At 43.2% G+C, this 22,854-nt stretch overlaps 1 protein-coding gene across 1 annotated transcript in view; it reads right to left on the bottom strand.

Annotated features, from left to right (window-relative positions):
- Positions 1-18,796, bottom strand: part of LOC141131494 (uncharacterized) — a 126,228-nt gene extending 107,432 nt beyond the window's left edge. Inside the window, exon 1 of the mRNA XM_073618830.1 lies at positions 18,422-18,796. Within this exon, the coding sequence (XP_073474931.1) occupies positions 18,422-18,491 (70 nt within the window). The 5' untranslated portion in view covers positions 18,492-18,796. The remainder of the gene's footprint in view (positions 1-18,421) is intronic.
- Between the last annotated feature and the right edge of the window lie 4,058 nt (positions 18,797-22,854).

Raw genomic sequence — 22,854 nt, 5'->3', positions numbered from 1 at the left:
ACTTGTTTCCCAGAGGTAGATCATCTACCTCTACAGATGAAACCGAGGCGGCAGAGGTCAGGACTACCTTATTCCTCCTTCTGCCCACCTTAGTCCACTCTCCCTCCTCCCCTGAAGCATTACTCCGAAAGGCCTCATCTACATCATTAGCAGTGGCAGCTTCTCCCTTCTTCACCTTAGAACCTCCTCTAGAGGTCTTACACTACCTCAGGGAAGGCCCTGATGAAGCTGCCACCTCAGATCTGCACGAATCTGCCCCTTTGGCAGCCTAAGCCAATCTGGATGACTTAGATACATTTGGAACACTGGGCACATGAAAACACTGGGGAAGAACACACAACAGAAGTAGGCACCTAAACAGTAGGGGGCACAGACTGGGGAGCAGACACAAGAGGGGTCACACCTTCAGATTGGAAAACTGACACCTGGGGGGGCCAGAACTAGCTGAAACAGCTCCACCAACCCCTTGCTGCCCCCTACGTTCCTCCTCAATCCTCAGCAGTTCTTCCACCATCTTCCCTTATTATGGAGGACTTCAGGGCAAAGGCTATAGGGGTGACCTAACTTTAGGTGTTACAGAGATTACAACGAATACTATTGCAGTCCTTTGCAACATGCCCTGAGCACTGACAGAGGGAACATTGAGCACTGACAGAGGGAACGGGGCATTGAAAAATGCCCCGTTTTACCACAGCGATGACACAGCTTTGGTTGCCCTGCATAAAAAGTAATAATCCTGTCACGACTATAAAGGCAGACAAAGGGATATGCTTAACAATATTACCTGTGACATGCAGTTTTACTAACACTGTCTATCCTTCTGTCCATATCCCCTTGTCATCTACAACTTTCCTCAAGGGTGCTTGGTCATCCGCATATCTCACCAACCACACCACCAGATCTGCAGTAGGAATGGACTCATTACATACTAAAATGGTGACTTTTTGTATAATGGCTGGCGAGAGACTACTTTGGGTGACAAACCTGCCCATCTTGGGGACTCCTACCTCTGCTCATACCTCTCCCCCAAAAGACAGCTAATCCTTCCCCCTTGACAAAGGAGAGATCTTGAAGAATAATAATACTGCGCCACGGAATCCCCAAACAAATTACAATTGAGAAAATGGGACAGGTGGATGCCCTGATATTTCAAAAGAGAAAAAAAAAAGAGGAATTGCTGCCTCTACATATTACTACCACCTAGGTGGAGCAAGAGAATAAATTAGAAGAGGTGTAGATATGGCGCTATTTCTACTTGAAATAAAAATATATAAATTGGGATCCAGGTGGTGGTGATAAATTAATAAAAATTCTACCAACAAAACCAGAACCTGGAAAACATTTATTAGGGTGAAAAGAAAGACCTTACTCAGTAACAGTTGGGGGTGTTAGGCTACGCCCTTTGCCTGTATCAAAATTGAAAGAGTGGGGGTGTGAGAGGTGGTTTGATGTGTTAAATGTGTTAAACCCTCTGTAATGGCAAAATTTAGCCTTAAACAAATGTTGGTGTGTGTCTGCTGCACAGATGAGTGTAAATGAGTGTTGAAATGTGTTGGTGCGCTGCACCCTCTGTCTGCTGCACAGACGAGTGTGAATGTTGAAAAATAACAATGTGCTACATCCTTATGTGAAAAAAACCTGTTATGAAAAAACAAAAGCAAAAACAAAAGAACAAAAAAAGAGAGTGACCAACTGATGTGTTGCACCCTCTGGGGTGTGTGAGGATCACCCAACATAAACCAACATGGTAGAGAATAAAGACCTTCTGTTATCTAATAAATACAAAGTAGCTGGTGTGTTTGACCCTCTGTGCCAAAACACTGTACCAGCATATGATCACAAACTTAAATGTTTAGAATAAAGTGGCATGATCAAACAAAAAATACAGAGGGTGCAGCACACCAACACATTTCAACACTCATTTACACACATTTGTGCAGCAGACAGAGGGTGTAGCACACCAACATTTGTTTAAGGTTAAATTTTGCCATCACAGAGGGTTTAACACATCAAACCACCTCTCACACCCCCACTCTTTCAATTTTGATACAGGCAAAGGGCGTAGCCTAACACCCCAACTGTTACTGAGTAAGGTTTTTCTTTTCACTCTAATAAATGTTTTCCAGGTTCTGGTTTTGTTGGTAGAATTTTTATTAATTTCTCACCACCACCTGGCTCCCAATTTATATATTTTTATTTCAAGTAGGAATAGCGCCATATCTACACCTCTTCTAATTCAAAGGAGAGATCATACTCATGTGACCCAATTGGGCTGATAAAGGCAAAAATCTCCTCCTCTTTAAAACCCATCCACAGAATACGGCCCACCACATCTCTCCTATTGGGGGGGGGGGGCCCTTCTTCAGTCCACCTCAATTGGACCACATTGCGGCGTTTAAAGGAGCTACCAGATGGTGTCAGATTGGCCTGACTTTCACTCACATCACTCCTAGTGACCACAGAATAATTGACCCTGCTCACGCTCGGGACAGGTGCAGCCACCACTGCAGCATAGGAAATAACCGCACTCCTTGCAACATCCCGCACATCACTTTTAGTTACAGAACCTTCTTTAGATAAGGTAAAGACAACATTATTGTCAGGAACAGATGGAGCAGAGGCTTCTGACACAGAAATATTGACATTACCCTTGGTAATTCTTACTTCATTACCAGTAACTAAAGGGTTACCAACAGTGGAGATGTCCTTATCAGCACTCTTCACAGCAAAGTCTGCACACCCCTCACTGGCTTTCTGTACACAGGTGGGAGTCTCATCCAGGAGAGGAGCTTGGCTCTCCGCTGCCCTCTACTGCACCATCTATAGGAACTACACCGTCATTATGTTGTATAGGCAAGTACTGAACAAAAACAGCTTTCTCTGTCCCCCGTTGTTTTAAAGGTACATCATTACCCTCTTCTTCATCCTCAGATGATCCAGACACCACAAACTTGCGACCATGCAAAGGCGATTCCCTTTTTGTAATGAACTTTAGCATACCTGCTCCATTCACAGGCTCAGATGGATCATCTTGCTCCATAGCTTCCTGCTGAGTTGACAAGGGGACAGAAATACCTTTGGCCCGATGACATACTGCTAGTCAAAACATCTGACTGCTGATCACCCGCAGCCTGTCTGCCATTGCTTTCTCCCTTTTCTACAAGTATACTGATACTTGGCGCAGGGTGCAAAGATTTTCCAGCGTGCTGGCCAGAAACACAGTCCAAGCCCACAGAAACTTTTTTGCATTGCACCAACCTTGGCTTCTCGCACTCTGGTGATGCCCTCCACTGACCTCTATGGCCCCTCTGCGCATTGCATGGAAGCGATCATCGTTGCCATACTTTTCCTTGAAAGCTCCACTGGTTTCTTTCAATGTGGCCACCAGCAAACTCTGCTTTTCCACTTTGGCATCCAAAGCCATTAACTCAGGTCGCATCTGTCTTCTCTTGGAACTGGGAAGCCGGTCACTTGCAATTTTTTTATGCTTGAAGTCAAAATTTAACTACACCAGTACTTCTTCCTCCTTGGCGACTCTCGCAATCCTCGCACAAACCTTCTTTCTGTAGGTTGTCAGGCTTTCGCTTTTTAGCTGGGCCATTTCCCAGGTCCTCAAACACTGGTATGGGAGGACCGGTACTCTGGCCATCCGGGGGATCCTCCCCTGGGTCCACCCCGGATTCCTGCATCCACTCTGGGCATAGGAAGCAATCAAGCTCCTTGGATCAGTAGGCCTCACTGGAGCTTAGGAGAGCAGCAGTAGTGCAGCCACACCCTTTGCAGCTATAACAGCTTCAACTCTTTTCTGAAGGCTGTCCACAGGGTTTAGAAGTGTGTCTATGGGAATGTTTGACAATTCTTCCAGAAGCACATTTCTGAGGTCAGGCACTGATGTTGGACGAGAAGGCCTGTCTCGCAGTCTCCGCTCTAATTCATCCCAAAGGTGTTCTATCTTGTTGAGGGCAGGCCCGTCAAGTTCCTCCACCCCAAACCCGCTCATCCATGTCTTTATGGACCTTGCTTTATGGGCCAACTCAATATTGAACCCTACAGACTAAGACTGGGGTGCCATTAAAGTTAATGTGCGCGTAAAGGCAGGTGTCCCAATACTTTTTTTAATATAGCGTATGTTAAAGGAGGTGGAGACAAATATGAGTGAGAGGAGCAGCAGAGAGACTTGTTGGGCAGACAGAATGTGAGCTTGCTGTTCTCTGAGGTTTTGATGAGTTAAACAGCAGCACAGTTTCAGTACCCATGCTATTGAGCACTACTGTCTATACAATGCCATGCATTTTGAACTGTTACAGCTGTTAAAGCGGTATAAAATACAAAAACAAAACATTATTATTATTTTTTCTCAAAAAGAAAAGAGACAACATACATGCATAAACAAAACATTATTACTTAGCAGTTCGTCAACAGATGTTGTGGCTGCATATGTTTTTTATAGCTTTTTTTCCAGTGAGCTAAATAGAAGAGATGGCATTGCTGCGATAAATTATCAGGTTCTCAGCTACGTAATGTGTGTACAGAATTAAAAAAAAAAGCCATAACTAGCCATAACTCTCTATTCACACCTTTGCAGATGTGATGGAGCATGTGCTGTTTCCTGCAGCACATGTAGAGCAGCCCATTCATTTTAATGTGTGAAAAAATAAAACACAAAAATTAACCTTTTTAAAATTTTTGCTGCACCAAATATATATATATGTATAATAAACAGTAAATCACCCACGCTAAATATGGTAATTAGTGATAAACTTGCTGCTGTTCATGACATAAGTCAAAAATGTGAAAGAAAATGGAAATACCACAGCGCAAACAAGCTTAATTGGGTAATGGTAAAGTGCTAGTGCTAATGTAAACTAAATGTGCAAAAAACACAATAAATTTATGAAATTTCATAAACAAGCATGTAGCCAGTGAAAATTCAAAAATGTGCGAAAATGCATATATATAACTCCAATTACGAAATTGTTTTACCAAGTGCTAGGCTTGAACTAAATGTGCTACAATAAAAACAATTAAAAAATGAGATTCATAAGCAAGCATGTAGCCAGTGAAAGTTCAAATAAATGTGCAAAAATGCATATATAAAGTTCTAAGTAACATCAGCGGAGTTACACTCTCTCATAAAGAAATGAATATTTTGCATCAAAGCCTCAAATGTAGTCTGAGGAGACCTCTATGTAAGTTTGATGCATATCTTAATGTAGATAAGTTTATGAGAAAAATTAGTATCAAAAAACACTTCCTTAATAAAACCTCAAACCACAGTAACATGTCGGTTGCGGTTGACAGTGGACTGAAAAATAAGTCACTGTTCAACCCACCGAATACAACCACACAACATCTTGAGGTTTTCAAGGGACTGGTACTACGTGATTTGGAGGCACTTACTCCCAAGAAAAACGTAAATCCTAGACATAATAAAGAAGGAATAGAATCCCTTGAATCCAGGAAGGATATAGTGATCAGACCTGCAGACAAGGGGGGTGGTGTTCCTATTATGGCCAAACTATACTATAATGACCAGCTGTCCGAATTATTATAGGATAATAACACCTACCAGAAATTAAATGGTGACACTACTACGCAGTATAGATTAGAATTGGAGGCGCTTATTACAATGGGGTATACCTACCATTTATACCCTTCCCAAAATTCATAAAGACCCCCAAAATCCCCCCCCCCCGACCCATTGTGAACGGGATTGAGTCTGTGACTTCGAGGTTGGGTGAATACTTAGATATATTCTTACAGAAAAGTGTGGTGGAGACTAAGGCTTATCTTAAGGATACAAAAAATCTACTCCAGTCATTACAGGAGATAACACTAACAGGACAGGAGGAAGTGTACTTGATAACAGCTGACGTGACAAGAAGTACACGATTATTCAGCAGGAGGATGCCCTCTTGGCTCTGAATCGGGACCTTAGTAAGAGGGAAGATCTTCCATACTCCCAAAAGGTCTTTTTGAGAAACACGTTAGACTTTTGCTTAACTCACAACTATTTTTGGTTTGACAGTAAGTTTTATACCCAGAAAAGAGGTGTGGCTATGGGCGCAAAATTTGCAGCCCAGTCTTGCCAACCTCTTTATGGGAGTGGGAGGACAAAACCATCTTTCACAATAGAAGGAGTGAACTCCTCTTCTATAGACGGTATATCGATGACCTCCTGCTGATTTGGTCTGGCACCTTTATTATGTGCATTTTTGGACTATTTGAACAAGAATTTAAAACAATATAAAACTTACGAGCCAGTGGAGTAAGGAAGAAATTAACTTCCTCGATGTGACTATTTATAGTGCCGGTGATAAGCTACAGACTAGAGTGTTTTTCAAACCCACTGACAGGAACAGTTTCTTCCCCAGTTTAGAGAAGTTGAAAATATTTTTAACACACACTGGCATGTCTTGTTCTTGGACAGATCTCTGGCTACGGTTCTTCCAGCCAAACCAAAGTTTGTATACCGTAGAGGTCGCAGTTACAGTGATGCTGTAGTAAAAAAGGTCCATGACCCCCCTAGCCATCTCCCCACCTTTTGGGATCAGGAGGGGTTCTTTGCCTGCAGGAGATGTAAAGCCTGCAGGGAAGTCAGAAGACCACTTAAAGGGGTAAAGACCTTTGTTTCCCCTTCTAATAACAAAGAGTTCAGGATTAAACATTTTATGACCTGTAATACGACACATGTAGTGTATGCCTTAACTTGCCCTTGTGGCTTATTATATATTGGAAGAACCAAACGCCTTTTGAGAATATGGGTAGCAGAGCATATTCATAATATACGCATTGGTTTTAAAGATCATAATTTATCTTTACATTTTAAGATCCACCATAATCAGAATCCTGCTGGTCTAAAATTTGGGGGTATAGACCACATTAAACCCTCATGGAGGGGTACTAATTTGGTGAGGGAATTATCCAAAAAGGAAACGCAGTAGATTTAATTAACAGATAGCCTTGCCCCTAGAGGGTTAAACATCCTCGTTTTTTACTATGGAACTTTGTACGCTTGATTTCTACTGAATAAACAAGACAATCTATACTATGTGAGCTCTTTCTCCTTATGTCCAAGTTTGAAAGGTTGGTCTGGTGAGTGTAACCAAAAGGGGGGGGGGGGGTTTGGAGCACGTTGTCACATGTGTGGATATCAATTATTTCAGCTCTTTAGGAATTTTCAGCACAGCAGTACTTGGGAAAGAAATTTTGCAATTGGAACTTTATATATGCATTTTTGCACATTTATTTGAACTTTCACTGGCTACATGCTGGTTTATGAATTTTCACTTTTTTTTTTTTTTTACACATTTAGTTTAAGCACAACACTTGCAAAAAAAATTTAGCAATTGGAATTGTATGTTTTTTTTCACATTTATTTGAACTTTCGCTGGCTACACGCTTGCTTATGAATCTCATTTTTTCTATTGCTTTTTTGGCATATTTAGTGCAAGCCTAGTACTTGGTAAAGCAATTTCGTAAATTGTAGTTGTATATATGCATTTTTGCACATGTAGTGCCCTGGGGTTTAGTCAGGGAGCTCCTCACCAAATTCTTTGCCAGGAGTAGCTACTGTAGTTAGTTGTTAGGGATCCATTGATTTCTCCCTAAGTCTGCCCTGGTTGTACTTTCCTCTTCTACCACTAGGTGGCCGAGCACTTGGAGGTCTTAGATTGAGAAGGACAACTCAAGGTCAGATTATGAGTATGTAGGGTATCTCAGCCAATCGGCAGGGGTTTTGTTGAATCCCTTGGCCTACTGGGAGAGCCTATATATTTCGGGGGCGGTCAGGTGTTCCAGGTTCTTGTGTGCCACCTGGACCGCCATCTGGGTGGACGTGTGTCATTTGCCCCGGGCTGTTAGGCCGGAGATTGTGCCTATCCCGGGGGCATCAGGCTGCCAGGCTCTGTGAGGGCCTATTCAGAAGTAAGAAGGCAGCGCAGGGTTAGGACTGCGACTTGCAGTCCAATCAAAAGTGATGGTTCTACCGGTCGGAGAACCCGTCGTGATCGGAGGTAGAAGGGAAGCTGTCACCATAAAAGGGACCAATCACCTTTACCAGGGACCACAGTGAGTAACTGAAGCAAGTACCGGAGCAGTATTGTCACCAAACAGGCACGGTGGAGAATCGGGAAACTTCAGGCGGTGATCAAGTCAGGGACCCAACCAGCGGAGGCGACGCTTGCAGAGCAGACTTGTGAGTCAAGCCAGGGACTGAGCCGGTCAGAAGGGGTGAAACTTGAAGGTATCTAGAGTGCCAAGCTAGGGACCCAGCAGGGAAGCGTGGGTGACACTTGAGGGAGATACCACCGCAAAAGCTTTGTCGAGCTCAGGGATTCAGAGTAGTGAATCGGAGGGTCCAGTGAGAGACCAGGAGCTCAAGGGGCTGAAGAACTACAAGGAGAAGTTGTAGTACAGCTGAGAGAACTATTACTTTGAGTTAGGAACTGTTTAAGTACTGTTGCCATAGGAAACTGCAATCCTGCATGTACAGAAGTGGCACCTTGCTGGGGCCTTTCCCTGTACAGCTGTCCTCCTGTTGAAATCTCGGAGTCTGCCATTTGAATTTACATCTACTTAAGGGTGTCCTGGCCCTAACCCTCTTTCCCCCTGCAAAAATACAAAAAGGACTGTCAAAGAAATAAAACCTCTTTTACATCCAAGAAGTGTCTGGCGCCCAATGACTTTTACTATCTTTGCACCCACTATGCCTCACAACCCACCACATTTTGAAGGATGTCAATTGTCTTTGGCCTTGAAGGTACCCATTAGACTGGAAGAGGTCAAAGATTTTGCTACATTTGGCACCCAACATGGGGCTAAGGTGTTGTCCTTACTGCAGTCACCCATAGCAACCAGCTCCAGCTCCAATGGGACTTCGCCTGGCTCTGTGGGAAAGCGGCAAGTAAGCTTTATCCTTCTTATAGACTGTGTTGTCATGTGTACTATCAACGTGGGGAAGAACCAACGAGTCTCACTGCTCATGGGAAAGAATCAGCCTGGTCTTTTGACACTTCCTGCTAGCGCTGTAAGGGTTAAAAATGGCCCCAAAAATGGACTCCATTACAGTTTTGGCGCGCCGCAGCAAGAAGGAGGCTGGCGCCACAGTTCCTCAGAAATCATCCCACTCTGCAGAGGATGATGCATTACTATTCGGAACGCCATCTTGAGTTCACATGCTAAGACCTCGTGGGCGAAAGGAAGATATGGCGCACTTGGGAGTCCCAAGGCTCGAAGTCCCTCAACCTATGTGGGCCGAATATGATCCCCAGGAAATTGCTTGTTTCTTCACCTCTGTGACCACAGTTACCGATATGGGCACTCAAATGGTACCGAAGGATGAGATCGCTTTGTATATTTCTCAGAGCTCTGCAGCTATGGGAATTGTCTGCCGATGATGTTCCAGGTTTGCCTTATTCATGCGTTCTTGGAGTAGATGCTGTCAATGTGGGGAGTTATTGTTGATAGGTGCCAGACCGCCGTCGCCATCACGGGTGATGAGGGTCGATTGGGCCCATGGATATGCTAATGTGGAGGAACTTATCTCCAGTACTGAAGACTGAAGCTGTCAATTCTGGCAAGTCTACCCCAACTCGGGCTGACTCTTTTTTCGAAGAACTAGGTGTCAGATGAACTCGCTGACACTGCAGTGGAAGTGTCAGTTCCCACTGCCAGCGTTTTTTCAGAAGCTTCTACGGTGACCGCCAGTCCGGAGCAGATGGTACCAGTAACCCACCTTTCTCCTAAGGAGGCTCAAGCATCTACTTCGACAGTTACCACGGATTTCACTACTACAGCGGATGGTGGGCCTACGGTCAATACTCGTTTAGCTCAATATATTAAGTCATCACAAGCAAAAAGAGACGGGCGGTCTCAGGTCCCTCCATGCCGAGATCTGAAGTCGGTAATTAAAGGAGAGATGGCAGAAAATTGTAAAGAACGTTGGATTCCTAAGGTCACACACAGTTGTGGTGGGGCAATGGGTGCTGCCTGCCCCAAATATAAGGACTTAAATCCGGCATGGAAGTCTTTACCCACGTGGTTAAGTGGTTAAAGGTGACAAGGATATTAGAAGATGTTGTTTATGGACACTGCCAATAGTTTGCAACGAATTGCCTTCAAGTTTTAGATTTTTTATGTTTACATTTGGAGATTTTGATTTTTATATTAATGTCATTTGCAATTTGTTGTTTAATTCTATTCATGTGGTACATCAATAGAATAAATTTATTATTTATTATTGCAAATTATGATATGTAGCAGGTGGGGAGCTAATAAAAATATGGCTCAACTGCCTGTTTTTACCACCCCCAACTGCAAAAGACCTTACTGGCCTAATATAATAATGGTAATAACAGGTTGACTTTTCATAATGCTCTATTTATAGTAACCCCTTACCGCTGACTATACGCATATATATGGCCTTGCAGAAGTGGGTATTTTTCTGTAGGGCCGCATATATGTGTATCTCTTATTGTGCTGGGAGAGCACCGCACCACGAGCCTCCAGCACAAAGACAGGGGCCCCTGTCTCATACTAACAATCAGGACCTGGAACTCCCTGTTCCGGGTCACCTGATCGGTGTGATAGCCTCTGGCTGGCGATCACAGTAATCAGTCACTGTGAGCCCACCCCTTTGTTTACTTCCTCTTCTGAATATATAGGAAGATATATTGCATCTTATTCTTCTTGCAGGAGAGGAAGATATAAACAAACAAGTGTGTAAAAAATAAATAAAGAATAAAAAAGGAAAAAAAAAGAAAGGAAAAAATGAAAAAAAAAAAGAACAAGAGCAAGGTTTGGCAGGGTAAGTGTAATGCCCTGTACACACGGTCGGATTTTCCGACGGAAAATGTGTGATAGGACCTTGTTGTTGGAAATTCCGACTGTGTGTAGGTTCCATCACACATTTTCCATCGGATTTTCCGACACACAAAGTTTGAGAGCAGGATATAAAATTTTCCGACAACAAAATCCGTGTACACAAATCCGACGGACAAAGTGCTACGCATGCTCAGAATAAATAAAGAGATGAAAGTTATTGGCCACTGCCCCATTTATAGTCCCGACGTACGTGTTTTACGTCACCGCGTTTAGAACGATCGGATTTTCCGACAACTTTGTGTGACCATGTGTATGCAAGACAAGTTTGAGCCAACATCCGTCGGAAAAAATCCTAGGATTTTGTTGTCGGAATGTCCGAACAAAGTCCGACCGTGTGTACGGGGCATTAGAGTTAAGGTCGAGGGTCAAAGGTCACAATCAGCATATTTTGGGCAGAATTCAAAACAATTTTTTTAATTAGTAACAGTGTCAGTTACTGTCAGTGTGTTTTAAGCAGGATAAATAAAAAATCTCCTACGGGTACAAACAACATGCATACATATATGTGGTATCACTGCAATTGTCAGGAGCAGGAGAGTTAATTTTGGGTTGTTCTTTGGTAGTAAATTATGGTAATAGCAAGAAATATATATCTATATTTAAAAAAAAAAAAAAATATATATATATATATATATATATATATATATATATATATATATATATACTTTAGCTGCACTAACCCACGATCCAACACCGTTTTCATCTTGCAAACTATGCATAGAACGGGCAAATCCCTACCTAAAAAGCAACCTCCTCGGGCTCCATAAAGTGCTTCCTAGCCGCAGAAACGGAGGATACCTTGGCCATGGATGGGCTAGGCCGCTCTCCACGTAGCACGGGCTCCACCTCCCGCCATAGATCTGAACCCAGACAGCCCTCCCCGGCAACATCGGCCTGCGCGGAGGGAGAAGATAGCACTTCCAGACACTCTGGAGTGGCAGCGCTTGTTGGTGACCTCCCTACTAAATCGTAGCTCGCTTCCATGTTTTTGGGGCTGGAACGCACTATCAAAAAAGAACTTTCCGCGGTTCGATCAGATGTGGCGCAAGTGTTGGAACGAAACAAAGCCTTGATCGCCACGCGGCCGCCATTAGGAGTCTGCAGACTACCACTCGTAACCTCACCATCGCACACAGGATGGCTCTCTATGAGATCGAGGATCAGGAGACCCGCAACAGGCGGAACAATATAAGGATAAGAGGGCTGCCTGAAGCCACCGGTGACGATGATCTCCTCCTGTCCCTCCGCGGTATCTTTAATGGCCTACTAGGCCAGGCAACAGACTATCCCCTAAAAATAGTAAAAATAGACAGAGCGCACAGAGCTCTGCGCCCCCACAATTTGTCCTCTGACACCCCATGAGACATCATATGCAGGCTCCATTATTATGAGGAAAAAGAGCTCATAATGCGGAAGGCCCGAGAAAAGACCCTACTGGACTTTGACGGCGCATCCCTTCTGTTCTTCCCAGATCTGGCCAGGGAAACATTGGAACGTCGCAGGGGCTGCAACCTCTGACTGAGAAGCTCCGCGTGGCCTCTATTAATTATCGCTGGGGCTTTCCAGCATCACTTATTGCTCATAAGGATGGCAAAACAGCGATACTCTGTCTCCCAGAAGACCTGGAAAAGTTTTGCTCAGACACCAACATCTCCCTTCTGGAGAACCCTGGATGGCAGGATACCATCCCTCCTCTCAATACCCATTCTGAACCACGATGGCAAAAGGTGGACCGTAAGCATAGATCAGACACTCCTGGATCCTCTCCCCAATGCGGCTGATCTACAGATCTGAGACTTCTTCGATATTGTCCTGAGAATCCATAACTCCCTCATACCCGCAAGTATATGGATGTTGTTTAGACATGGTTGATCCCCTCTTTATTTTATTATTTTATTACAGTTGATCACCCACGACCTGGGTCCCTGGTTTAGATTGCCACAGGTTTCTGATATACGGAGACTAACTCTGTCTAGCGCTGTGGTTTTCAACTCCTGTCCTCAGGACCCACTAACAGGCCAGATTTTAAGTATTACCTTAGGGAGATGCAGACTGGAAAACTGCAATCACTGAGCAGCAAATGATAACACCTGTGATGTATTTAAGTTATCTTGCAAACCTGGTCTGTTACTGGGTCTTGAGGACAGAAGTTGAGAACCACTGGTCTAGCGCTATTAGGTTATTCACACACAGTTTGTTTTACAGTTACTCATGGATTAAACATATTATGGTTTGTATGATATGGTGCCGGTGCCTAGACAGCGTATGCGCCGTAATAGGTGTTCACTGTCTGTTGCCCGGGGCAAAGACCCCGTCGTCGTTGGGCCCCGTACTCTCAGTCATCCGTTCCCACGGGGACGGGGTGCGTGGGGGTGCGGGATCTGCGACTTGCCCCTGACTCACACAGCAGTTTTTTGCGTGCACATACCTACCTCCAGTTATGGAGGTTTTTGATTGTGTTGAGAGTTGATGCTAATCCATCTTCTTTTCTTTTTTTCACCCATTTTCTTTTCTTCACATACCCCTCCTCTCTCCCACTCCCTTCCCTTTCTAATGTCTGCCTCAGGTAGGATCATTACGGAGATTACAACGTGCGAGCTCCCCCTGTCGGTGCCAATGACTAAACTGACTTTGATATCTCTTAATGTTCGAGGCCTGTATGCTCCAGGTAAGAGGCATAATTTATACAGAGAGATGGATCGCCTGCGGGAGGACATTGTTTTCCTGCAGGAGACCCATCTCACACACACAACTTCAGTGAAACTTTTCTCTCAACATTACCCTACAGGGGTAGGCTATAACCTATCTGATGTGCACAAGGCAAAAGGTGTGGCCACTGCCTTCCGTAGGGGTACCTCGTTTACGCTCGACTCCACTGTAAGTGACTCCTCAGGTCGTTTTCTGTTTTTAAAAGGCAACCTGGGTAATATGCCGTGCACCTTGGCAACACTTTATGCACCCAATCATGACTAAGCGGGTTTTTAGCTGTCACCCTTAAAAAACTGACTGACTGCGCTCAGGGTTGTGTTCTCCTGGACAGTGATTTTAACTCCCCACTGGAACCTCTCCTGGACACATCACTTGGTAAATCCTGCATCTCACATAGGCGTCTATCGCTTATACGTAAACGCCTACATGAAGCCCAGTTGATGGATGTGTGGAGAATAATGCATCCTAAGATGAGAGACTACACACATTATTCGCATTTACACCACACTTATTCCGGTATTGATTATTTCTTCATAGATCACCATCACCTCTCCCTCCTTATAGATTCTGATATTGAAACATCCACTTTATCTGATCACGCACCGATTGTGCTTACATTAAAAATCCCATCCATTCCACATAAAACAGCTAACTGGAAACTCAATGACCAATTACTATTAGAGGAAATTGACAACATAATTAGCAACGAACTGCAACATTATTTTCAGGAAAATGCCCACCCAGATATCTCCCCAGGTACATTGTGGGAGGCCCATAAGGCCTTTATTTGTGGGAAATTCATAGAATTAGGCACTAGGAAAAAAAGAGAGAGAACGATTCAACAATTTGAACTCATCCGAGATATAAATGCACTAGAGCAGCAGCACAAAGCGGGACTATCACAGTCTGTGTTATGTGCTCTGACCAAAAAGAGGGAAGACTTGAAAAACCTTTTCCATGCGGAACAGAAACAACAATTCCGCATAGTAGCCCAACGCTTACATGAATGGGGTAACAAACCCGGTAAATGTTCTCTACAAAAACAAAAAAACGCATCCTTTATAGCCAGAATCAAGACCACGACAAATAATTTAGTCCACGACACCACTGCAATAGTGGAAAAGTTCAGATCATTCTATCAACACCTATACTACGTCCACCAACACATACCAGAACAGGATTCCAGAAAACAGCTTATCCAGGATTACATAGCACAGGCCAACTTACCTAAACTCCCACCTGACACTTTAGCTGCCCTGGACGGGGAATTCACCACCGAAGAAATGTGCATGGCACTAAAAACCATGGCCAAAGGCAAAGCGCCGGGAACTGATGGCTTTACGGTGGCATACTATCGCTCCTTTGCGGAAGTTTCACTCCCTGACTGATTAACTAAGCTAGCGCGATCCCGTCAGTTGGTGACTTTCGACCAGAAACCCTTCATGCAAATATTACAGTCATTCCCAAGCCAGGGAAAGACCCTGGTGTTGGTGGTAGCTATCGTCCCATCTCACTCCTGAATCTAGATGCTAAACTATATGCCAAAATCATAGCTCATAGGCTCCTTCCCCTGGTACCAAAATAGATCTCGAATGACCAGACATGTCTTATCCCTGGCAGAAAGGCACAAGATAACTCCCTACTTACTCTGTCCCTGATTGCACATGTACTTGGTTCTTCCCAGCCCACCCTGCTATTATAGACAGATGCTAAAAAAGCGTTTGACAGGGTGGACTGGGAATTCCTACTAGCGATGTTATCACATCTGGGTATTGGTCCATCACTCCTAAGACAAATATCGGCCTTATATAATTTCCCCACTGCACAATTGAGAATAAACGGTATAGCGATCCATTTACTCTATATAACGGTACGCGACAGGGCTGCCCTCTTTCGCCTATAGCCATTTCTATCAACAATAAGACACAACCCAGATATCCACGGGATCACTGTAGGCAATTCCGAACACAAATATGCAGCGTATGCTGATGACATTCTGTTCTATATACAACAACCCAGAATCTCCCTTCCCAATTTAATGTCGGCTTTCTCAACATTTCACCATGTCTCTAATTTTTTGTCTCTAATTTTAAAATAATATATCAAAATCCGAAATTTTAAACATATCAATCCCAAAGGAGACTGTGACTCATCTGCAGAACTCCTTCCCCTTTAGTTGGCAAAAAAGCGCTATGAAATACTTGGGAATCTTTCTTACTCCTAACCTTACATCCCTATTTCGTACTAACTTTATGCCATTGTTAAATACAATTAGATCTGACCTACAGAAATGGTCAAAACTGGCACACTCATGGTTGGGAAGGATAATGCCCCGTACACACGGTAGGATTTTCCGATGGAAAATGTCCGATCGGAGCGTGTTGTCGGAAATTCCGACCGTGTGTGGGTTCCATCGGACATTTTCCATCGGATTTTCCGACACACAAAGTTGGAGAGCAGGAGATAAAATTTTCCGACAACAAAATCCGTTGTCGGAAATTCCGATCGTGTGTACACAAATCCAACAGACAAAGTGCCACGCATGCTCAGAATAAATAAAGAGATGAAAGCTATTGGCCACTGCCCCGTTTATAGTCCCGACGTACGTGTTTTACGTCACCGCGTTCAGAATGTTTGGATTTTCCAACAACTTTGTGTGACCGTGTGTATGCAAGACAAGTTTGAGCCAACATCCGTCGGAAAAAATCCTAGGATTTTGTTGTCGGAATGTCCGAACAAAGTCCGACCGTGTGTACGCCCTATAAGTGTTGTGAAAATGAACATTTTACCCAGGTTGCTATTCTTGTTTCAAATGATCCCATTTAAAATTCCTGCAGGTTTTTTCAGATTATTGAGAACTATGATATGCAGATATGTCTGGAACAGACGATGTCCTAGGCTTGCCAGGTCCCTTCTCGCTAGATCTAAAAGAGAGGGAGGATTAGCTTTACCGGACATCAAACGATATTTCCTGGCTGTCACTTTAAACAGGATTTCAGACTGGAAATATCACAGAAATTCCAAGCTGTGGGTATCTTTAGAAATAGCACTTAGCGGTACAGATCTTTATTCACAAATTTGGATACCAAGGAAACATAGAACTTTATCCACAAGTACCTTCTCGCTTACACGCTCCACCCTAATGATTTTGGACTCGTTGTGCAAAAAACATAAATGGCCTTACAACTCTCCCCTGATGCCCTTGACTGGTCATAACTACTTTCCGCCCAGGAATATAGACCCCAGACTCCATTCCTGGAACCTTGGAAACACTTTCCTATTACATCATGTTACTAAGGCATCGGACATTGTACCCTTGACCATGCTCACATCCACATCTGCTATATCACTAATGGACCAATGGAGATATCTTCAATTGTCAGCCTTCATTCAGGCTCTTCCAAAACCCTTGCGGGATATTTCTAATCTAACATTGATAGAAACAGCCTTTGCAGAAGACCAACCAGTTGAGTAACCCATCTCCTACTTCTACCAAGCATTAAGGTCACTTGCATCCACTGGCTACCCTAGCTTTCTTCACAGCTGGGAGAAGGATCTTCACAAAGAACTGACCGAGACTCAAAGATCTACAATCCTCCTTCTATCTCATTCATCTTCAATGTCCTCTAAACTTGCAGAGATTAACTACAAACTTCTAACAAGGTGGCATTATATCCCGGTGGTTCTACATAAATCATTCCCACAAACATCACCGCTCTGCTGGCGTGGATGTGGAGAACGGGTATCACATGCTCATGTTTGTTGGTACTGTCTGCTTATTAGACCATATTGGCTTACTATCCTTTATTGGATCAAGGAGATTCAGGGTTTTGAGGTTCACAATGACCCCTGGATCGTATTACTGCATTGTACAGACAAGCCAATAGGATCATAAAAAAAATCTATAACTCCACACTTATTAAATGCAGCTAAAGCCCTCATACCCCGGTTTTGGAAAAAAACATCAATACCCACACTGTGCCAATGGCTAGTGGAGGAAGATCATATATACTATATGGAGGACTTAACATACTCCCTTAGAAATAAAGCTGAGTTGGGAAAAGAAATATTGTCCTGTTGGTTTGCCTTCAAATTCACTTCCGCCTACGCGGAAATTATGGCTCCGACCACATAATGTATTAATGATTTGACTATCTGATGTGAGAGATCTGACCGAGGCGAACACCCCTCCTCTCCACCCCTACCCTCATTTTTCCTAATTTTTTCCCCCCTTCCTTACTTTCTGTCTACTTTTCTTTTCCTCTGTTTTTTTCCTATAATATATAATGCGTAAACTGTCGGCACTATATAAATCCTGTATAATAATAATAATAATAAAGTAAATGACAAGATATGGTACTGAAGCAAAGTATGATTACAACGTAAATTAACAAAAGGCCTGACATAAGGCAACTTTATACATCGATATGTGACTCATAGGATTATGGATGTTATATCACTGCAAGACCTACTTGCGCTTACGTTTAAAAACAATTTGTATCATTTTTCTCGTCTTTAATAAAAACTTATTAAACAAAAATATTATGAAAATACATGTTTATTAGAATTAATTTAATTTCCCCTAACAATAAAAATTATAACCCAATTATTTAAAAACACTTTTTTACTATTAGATATTTTAATTTTATTTTTGACTCATTGCTCCAGTTCTGTCAGTTTCAGACGTATTCACAGAGGTTACTATACCAAGTCCACTTGTCATATACATAGTTAAAACTTCGCACCAGCCTTTGTGAATTTCCCTGACTGAGTCTCTTAAAATCTCACACTGACATTCTAAGTTACATTATTTGTTCATTATTCTTACCTTTACATCCATCTGCAATGGCAAGCAGTAGTAACATAGTTATTAGGATCTTCTGTATATATGCCATCATGGTAGAGTTGTAGAATTACAGGACACGACACGGTTTTGGAACTATAAAAGGTACGACACATGATAACATCTATTTCCTTCCACTTACCACTTCCCTCTATATTTCACTTAGTAACCGTGACAGTTGATAAGCAAAATGCACACGATTCATTCTTAGAACTCTTGCATTATTCTCTATATGGTGCAATTAAAGCCTAAATTTACAAAATGACCACAAGCGACATTACTTCTCTTCACTGTGATGTGTCCCTTGTGCTGCTGTCTTCTAGTTCAGTGGTAATTTTTCTCCTCCAATACCCCCTATCCCTGCTGCCACAAATTTTTGGTACGGTTGGGGTTAATAGAAGGAGGAGTTACAGAAATATAGAACTGCAGAAAAAAGACTGAGTAGTCCATCGAGTCTGCCCATTGTTTTTTTGGGGGGGTTTCCGTTAACATTTTTGTCTGACTATAGATCTATGTTTGTTAATCCCAAGCATGTTTGAAACCAATTATGGTTGATTGTCTCACTATCTCTGCTAGTAGTTTATTCCAAGTATCAACTACCCTTTCAGTAAAATAATACTTTCTAAGATTTGTTTTGATCTTTCCTCCAGTTAGTTTATGATCATGAACCATTGGCGCTGAAAACGTGATTTCGGTAGTTTGGCCTCCAGTCAGAAGGGATCATCTTGGACTACATTAATACCAGTCTATGGGCCATCTATGTGGTTTTCCACGTTCAGCCCCCTATATATACGTATGGAACAGTGTCCAAATAAGATATTCCTATGTACTCTTTTTTTATCATATGTTTTAAATGTGATTCAATAAATTTTTATATTTTATTATAATGTGAGACCATTTTCTTTCCTATTAGGATTATAGTGGCAACCTTAAAAGTCAGTTTTCTATTTTTTCTCTTTTTCTGTGCTTCTTCGCTTTCACTGGGATGTGCCGATTTTTATTTTTTTTATTTTTTTTTCCTGCTTTGCAGGGAAACAAAATCTGGCACATCCCCACTGACAGGACAGAGCTCCGTATTGCTTATATTGACAGAGCTCTGTCCTGTCTTACCCCTCACTGATCAGCTTGTGCTGTGAAGAATCACAGCACAGCCAGCGTGCCAGCGGCACGCGTGTGTACCCCTTACCCGGAAGTGCCAGATCACATAGACACATGATCCGGCATAGGAGAGCAGCTCTGCCACCATACTCCTATGTGAGACGGTCGGCAAGTGGTTCATTAGGGGTGGGAAATTCATTTATAATGGACATGGTTCTACGAGAGGTATATAGATCACCTATTAGGGGTGCAACGAATCGTCACCGATCCGTGATCCGAACGGTTCAACCATTTCGGATCGGCACATACGCGATCCGTGGAGCGCTACGCTGCCTTGGCCTTAGGAAAGGCCGCGGCTTCAGCCTAGCTCCGGAGCGGCGGCCATCTTGGTACACCGGGCGGGGGCCTAGGTGAGCGGCGCACTGACGTCATCATCACCCGCCTCAACTGCAAGCAGACAATCGTAGAGGAGATGTGGATATTACAGTGAAGGGAGATGTTGGGAGATGTGGATATTAGTGGGGGAGATGTGGGGAGATGTGGATATTAGTGGGGGAGATGTGGATATTACAGTGGGGAGATGTGGATATTACAGTGGGGGAGATGTCCATTACAGTGGATATTACAGTGGGGGTGGAGATTGTGGATATTACAGTGGGGAAGATTTTGGATATTACATTGGGGAAGATTGTGGATATTACAGTGGGGGAGATTGTGGATATTACAGCGGGGACTATATGTTGGTGGAATTTTTACAGGTTTTTGTAAATTCAATTAATTTTTTTTTTTTTGTTGATCCGAAAATGATCTGATCCATGACTCCTGATCCGAGGAACGATCTGAACCGTGAGTTTTTTTATCCGTTGCACCCCTATCACCTATTGTACAATTTATTGTTAAAATACTCTATATGCAGAAAGATTTATCATAAGATGGACAGAAACATAGCCAAGAAGGTATTGTTCTTTAGTAAATTTGTTTAGCTACAGTTTTTAGCTGTACAATTAATTTAAAGTGTGGCAACCCAATAGATCTTGCAGAGAATACAGTGATAAACGCCAACTACACTGCAAACATGTCGGTGAGGCCTAGGTCTAAGGTACCCAAACTGGGAGAGACCACACATGGTCCTTGAGGTTGCAATTTATAATGTATATAGAATAGTAGTAAAGAATAAAGAAAGTGTATGGTTTTAGACAAAATAGCATTGAGTATTTGTACAATACCATATAGACTTAGGTCTGTATTACCAGAAGACGGCTTCCACTGCAAGGGGCGGCAGTTTGTGGTATACTGGAATGGCACTCTGCTGCTGCTGGGAAGAGCCCCACTTTAATGGTCTGGGTACCGGAATGTTCCCTCAGCACAGGCATTCTCCCTAAGCGAGGTGTTTCCATCCCTAATCCAGCTGTGCCCAGGGCCCCAAAAAGAAGAGAAGGGATGGGGTTATTAAAGCCTCAGGTAGAGAGTGGCCCTTGAAATTTTGCTTAGGGACCCTAGGATATCTAGAGGCATGAACAATGTTAAACCAGGCTGAGTTTAGTAAGGGGCCCCTAAGTGACTATTCTTAGATGCCACAGGAGAAACAGGGGAAGGACAGGGTACATGAGGCTGGTAAACTGGTAAAGAAGCCTCAGGGGCAGTGTTGCCAACCATCAGTATTTTTACTGGCAGTCAGTAAAAAATGGGCACTCTCCTGCCAGTAAATGCCAGTGACAGGAAAAGGTTGCCGGTAAAAAATATGGCTGTGACTGCTACAGTGTTGGACTTGTGTCCTTTTTTCACCTACTATATAACTATGTGTAACTATGCAAGTGTGTTTGAGCGGCGGGTCTGGAGGAGGGTGTGCCTGAGCATGTTGTGTAATGTCATGGTGCAAGGGAGCCGATCGGAGCAGCTGGAGCCTTGTGTGAGGGTCTGCAGGACAGGAGCAAGGCAAGCTGGTAGCCGGACTGTCAGTGCTGTTTGGACTGGAGTAGACTGAAGGGACCACCTGACTCAGGAGGTGTCATCATCTGAAAAAGGAACATCAATAGTCTTTGCGCTAAAAATGTCCAGTCCATTTGTGTGATAACAAACACACTGACCACAGAATCCTTTGATGAGAATGCTTAGTGTGAAACAATCTGGTCAGCACCATATTCCTTGCAGCACAGTGATCAACGGGAATTGATAACTGTAAAAAAAAAAAAAGGGAATACGAGCGCACAGGCTCACGGTGCAATAACATCTTTTTATTGAATATAAAAGGATAAAATCAATACACTCACAAGAGAAGCTGAATAAACAGCGTCAAACAGTTCATCCAATAGAGAGCCTTAAAAAGGGACACATCCGTGCTTCAGAATAGATGAGAAGACCACTGGATGCATGGATGGGCTGGCTCCACATACACAGGCTCGTCAAGCAGCTGCTGATGAAGAGACGGCCAGTCAGGAGAGGGCTGTGGGGTTCCTACAACACTTGTCCCAGGGAGAGCTCTGATGGAGTCAACTGACAGAGGACACTGTAGTTGTCAGGATAACATCATCATCTGTGCTGCTGCACATAGCTGTCAGTGTCACTGTGAGAGTCAATTTCATGTGTGTGTGCCGCCCATTCTAATTTCTTGCCCTTCTGAGTCCTGTCCCTGAGCTACTTACTTACTATATCGAAAATAAAATAAGAAATGTTTTGTGCATTAATATCTACCTTAAATCACATTGCTAATTGCATATTGTACTTATTTGTAGCTTAAATACTGAAATTTGAACTTAAATCTGTAAACTTTTGGAAATGCCAGTAAAATTCAATCTGATAGGTTGGTAACACTGCTCAGGGGCAACAGGGTGAGCTAGGGTGGGTAGAGGATTAATGAATCCCAGTGAGGGGCCCTTCAAAGCTGTACTCAGGGGTCATAATGCACACAAGAAGAGGACTCTCACCTCTGAGCTGCATACTGAAAGCTCAATCCATCCATCCACACTCCACTCTCCTTTCTTCTACAATATGCCCACCCCCTCTTTAGCTGCTGCTGGACTGCAGGCATGAGGAGTGAGCTCCATCTCTCTCCTAGTAACGAACGAACAAATGATGTCATACTATGGGAGAGTTTGAACAGAGTACAGTAAAGTACAATCCTCTGATCACTGTAATAAGGCAGGTGGATGCTACTTTTAAAGCCCAATATACCATTGTGAAATTATTTATTTATTCATTACTAGTAGGGAGGAGGGAGACATAGCCCAGGATACAACCAGAGAAACAGATGTCGCAGGGCAACTAACTTAAAAGTGGGACTGTCCAAGCAAATTCTGAACAGCGGATGACTATGCATTGAA

This window comes from Aquarana catesbeiana, linkage group LG03 (genome assembly GCF_042186555.1).
Source record: "Aquarana catesbeiana isolate 2022-GZ linkage group LG03, ASM4218655v1, whole genome shotgun sequence".
Classification (NCBI taxonomy): domain Eukaryota; kingdom Metazoa; phylum Chordata; class Amphibia; order Anura; family Ranidae; genus Aquarana; species Aquarana catesbeiana.
The sequence above is the reverse complement of the archived record's forward strand: the minus strand, read 5'-3'. Positions and strand labels throughout refer to the sequence as shown.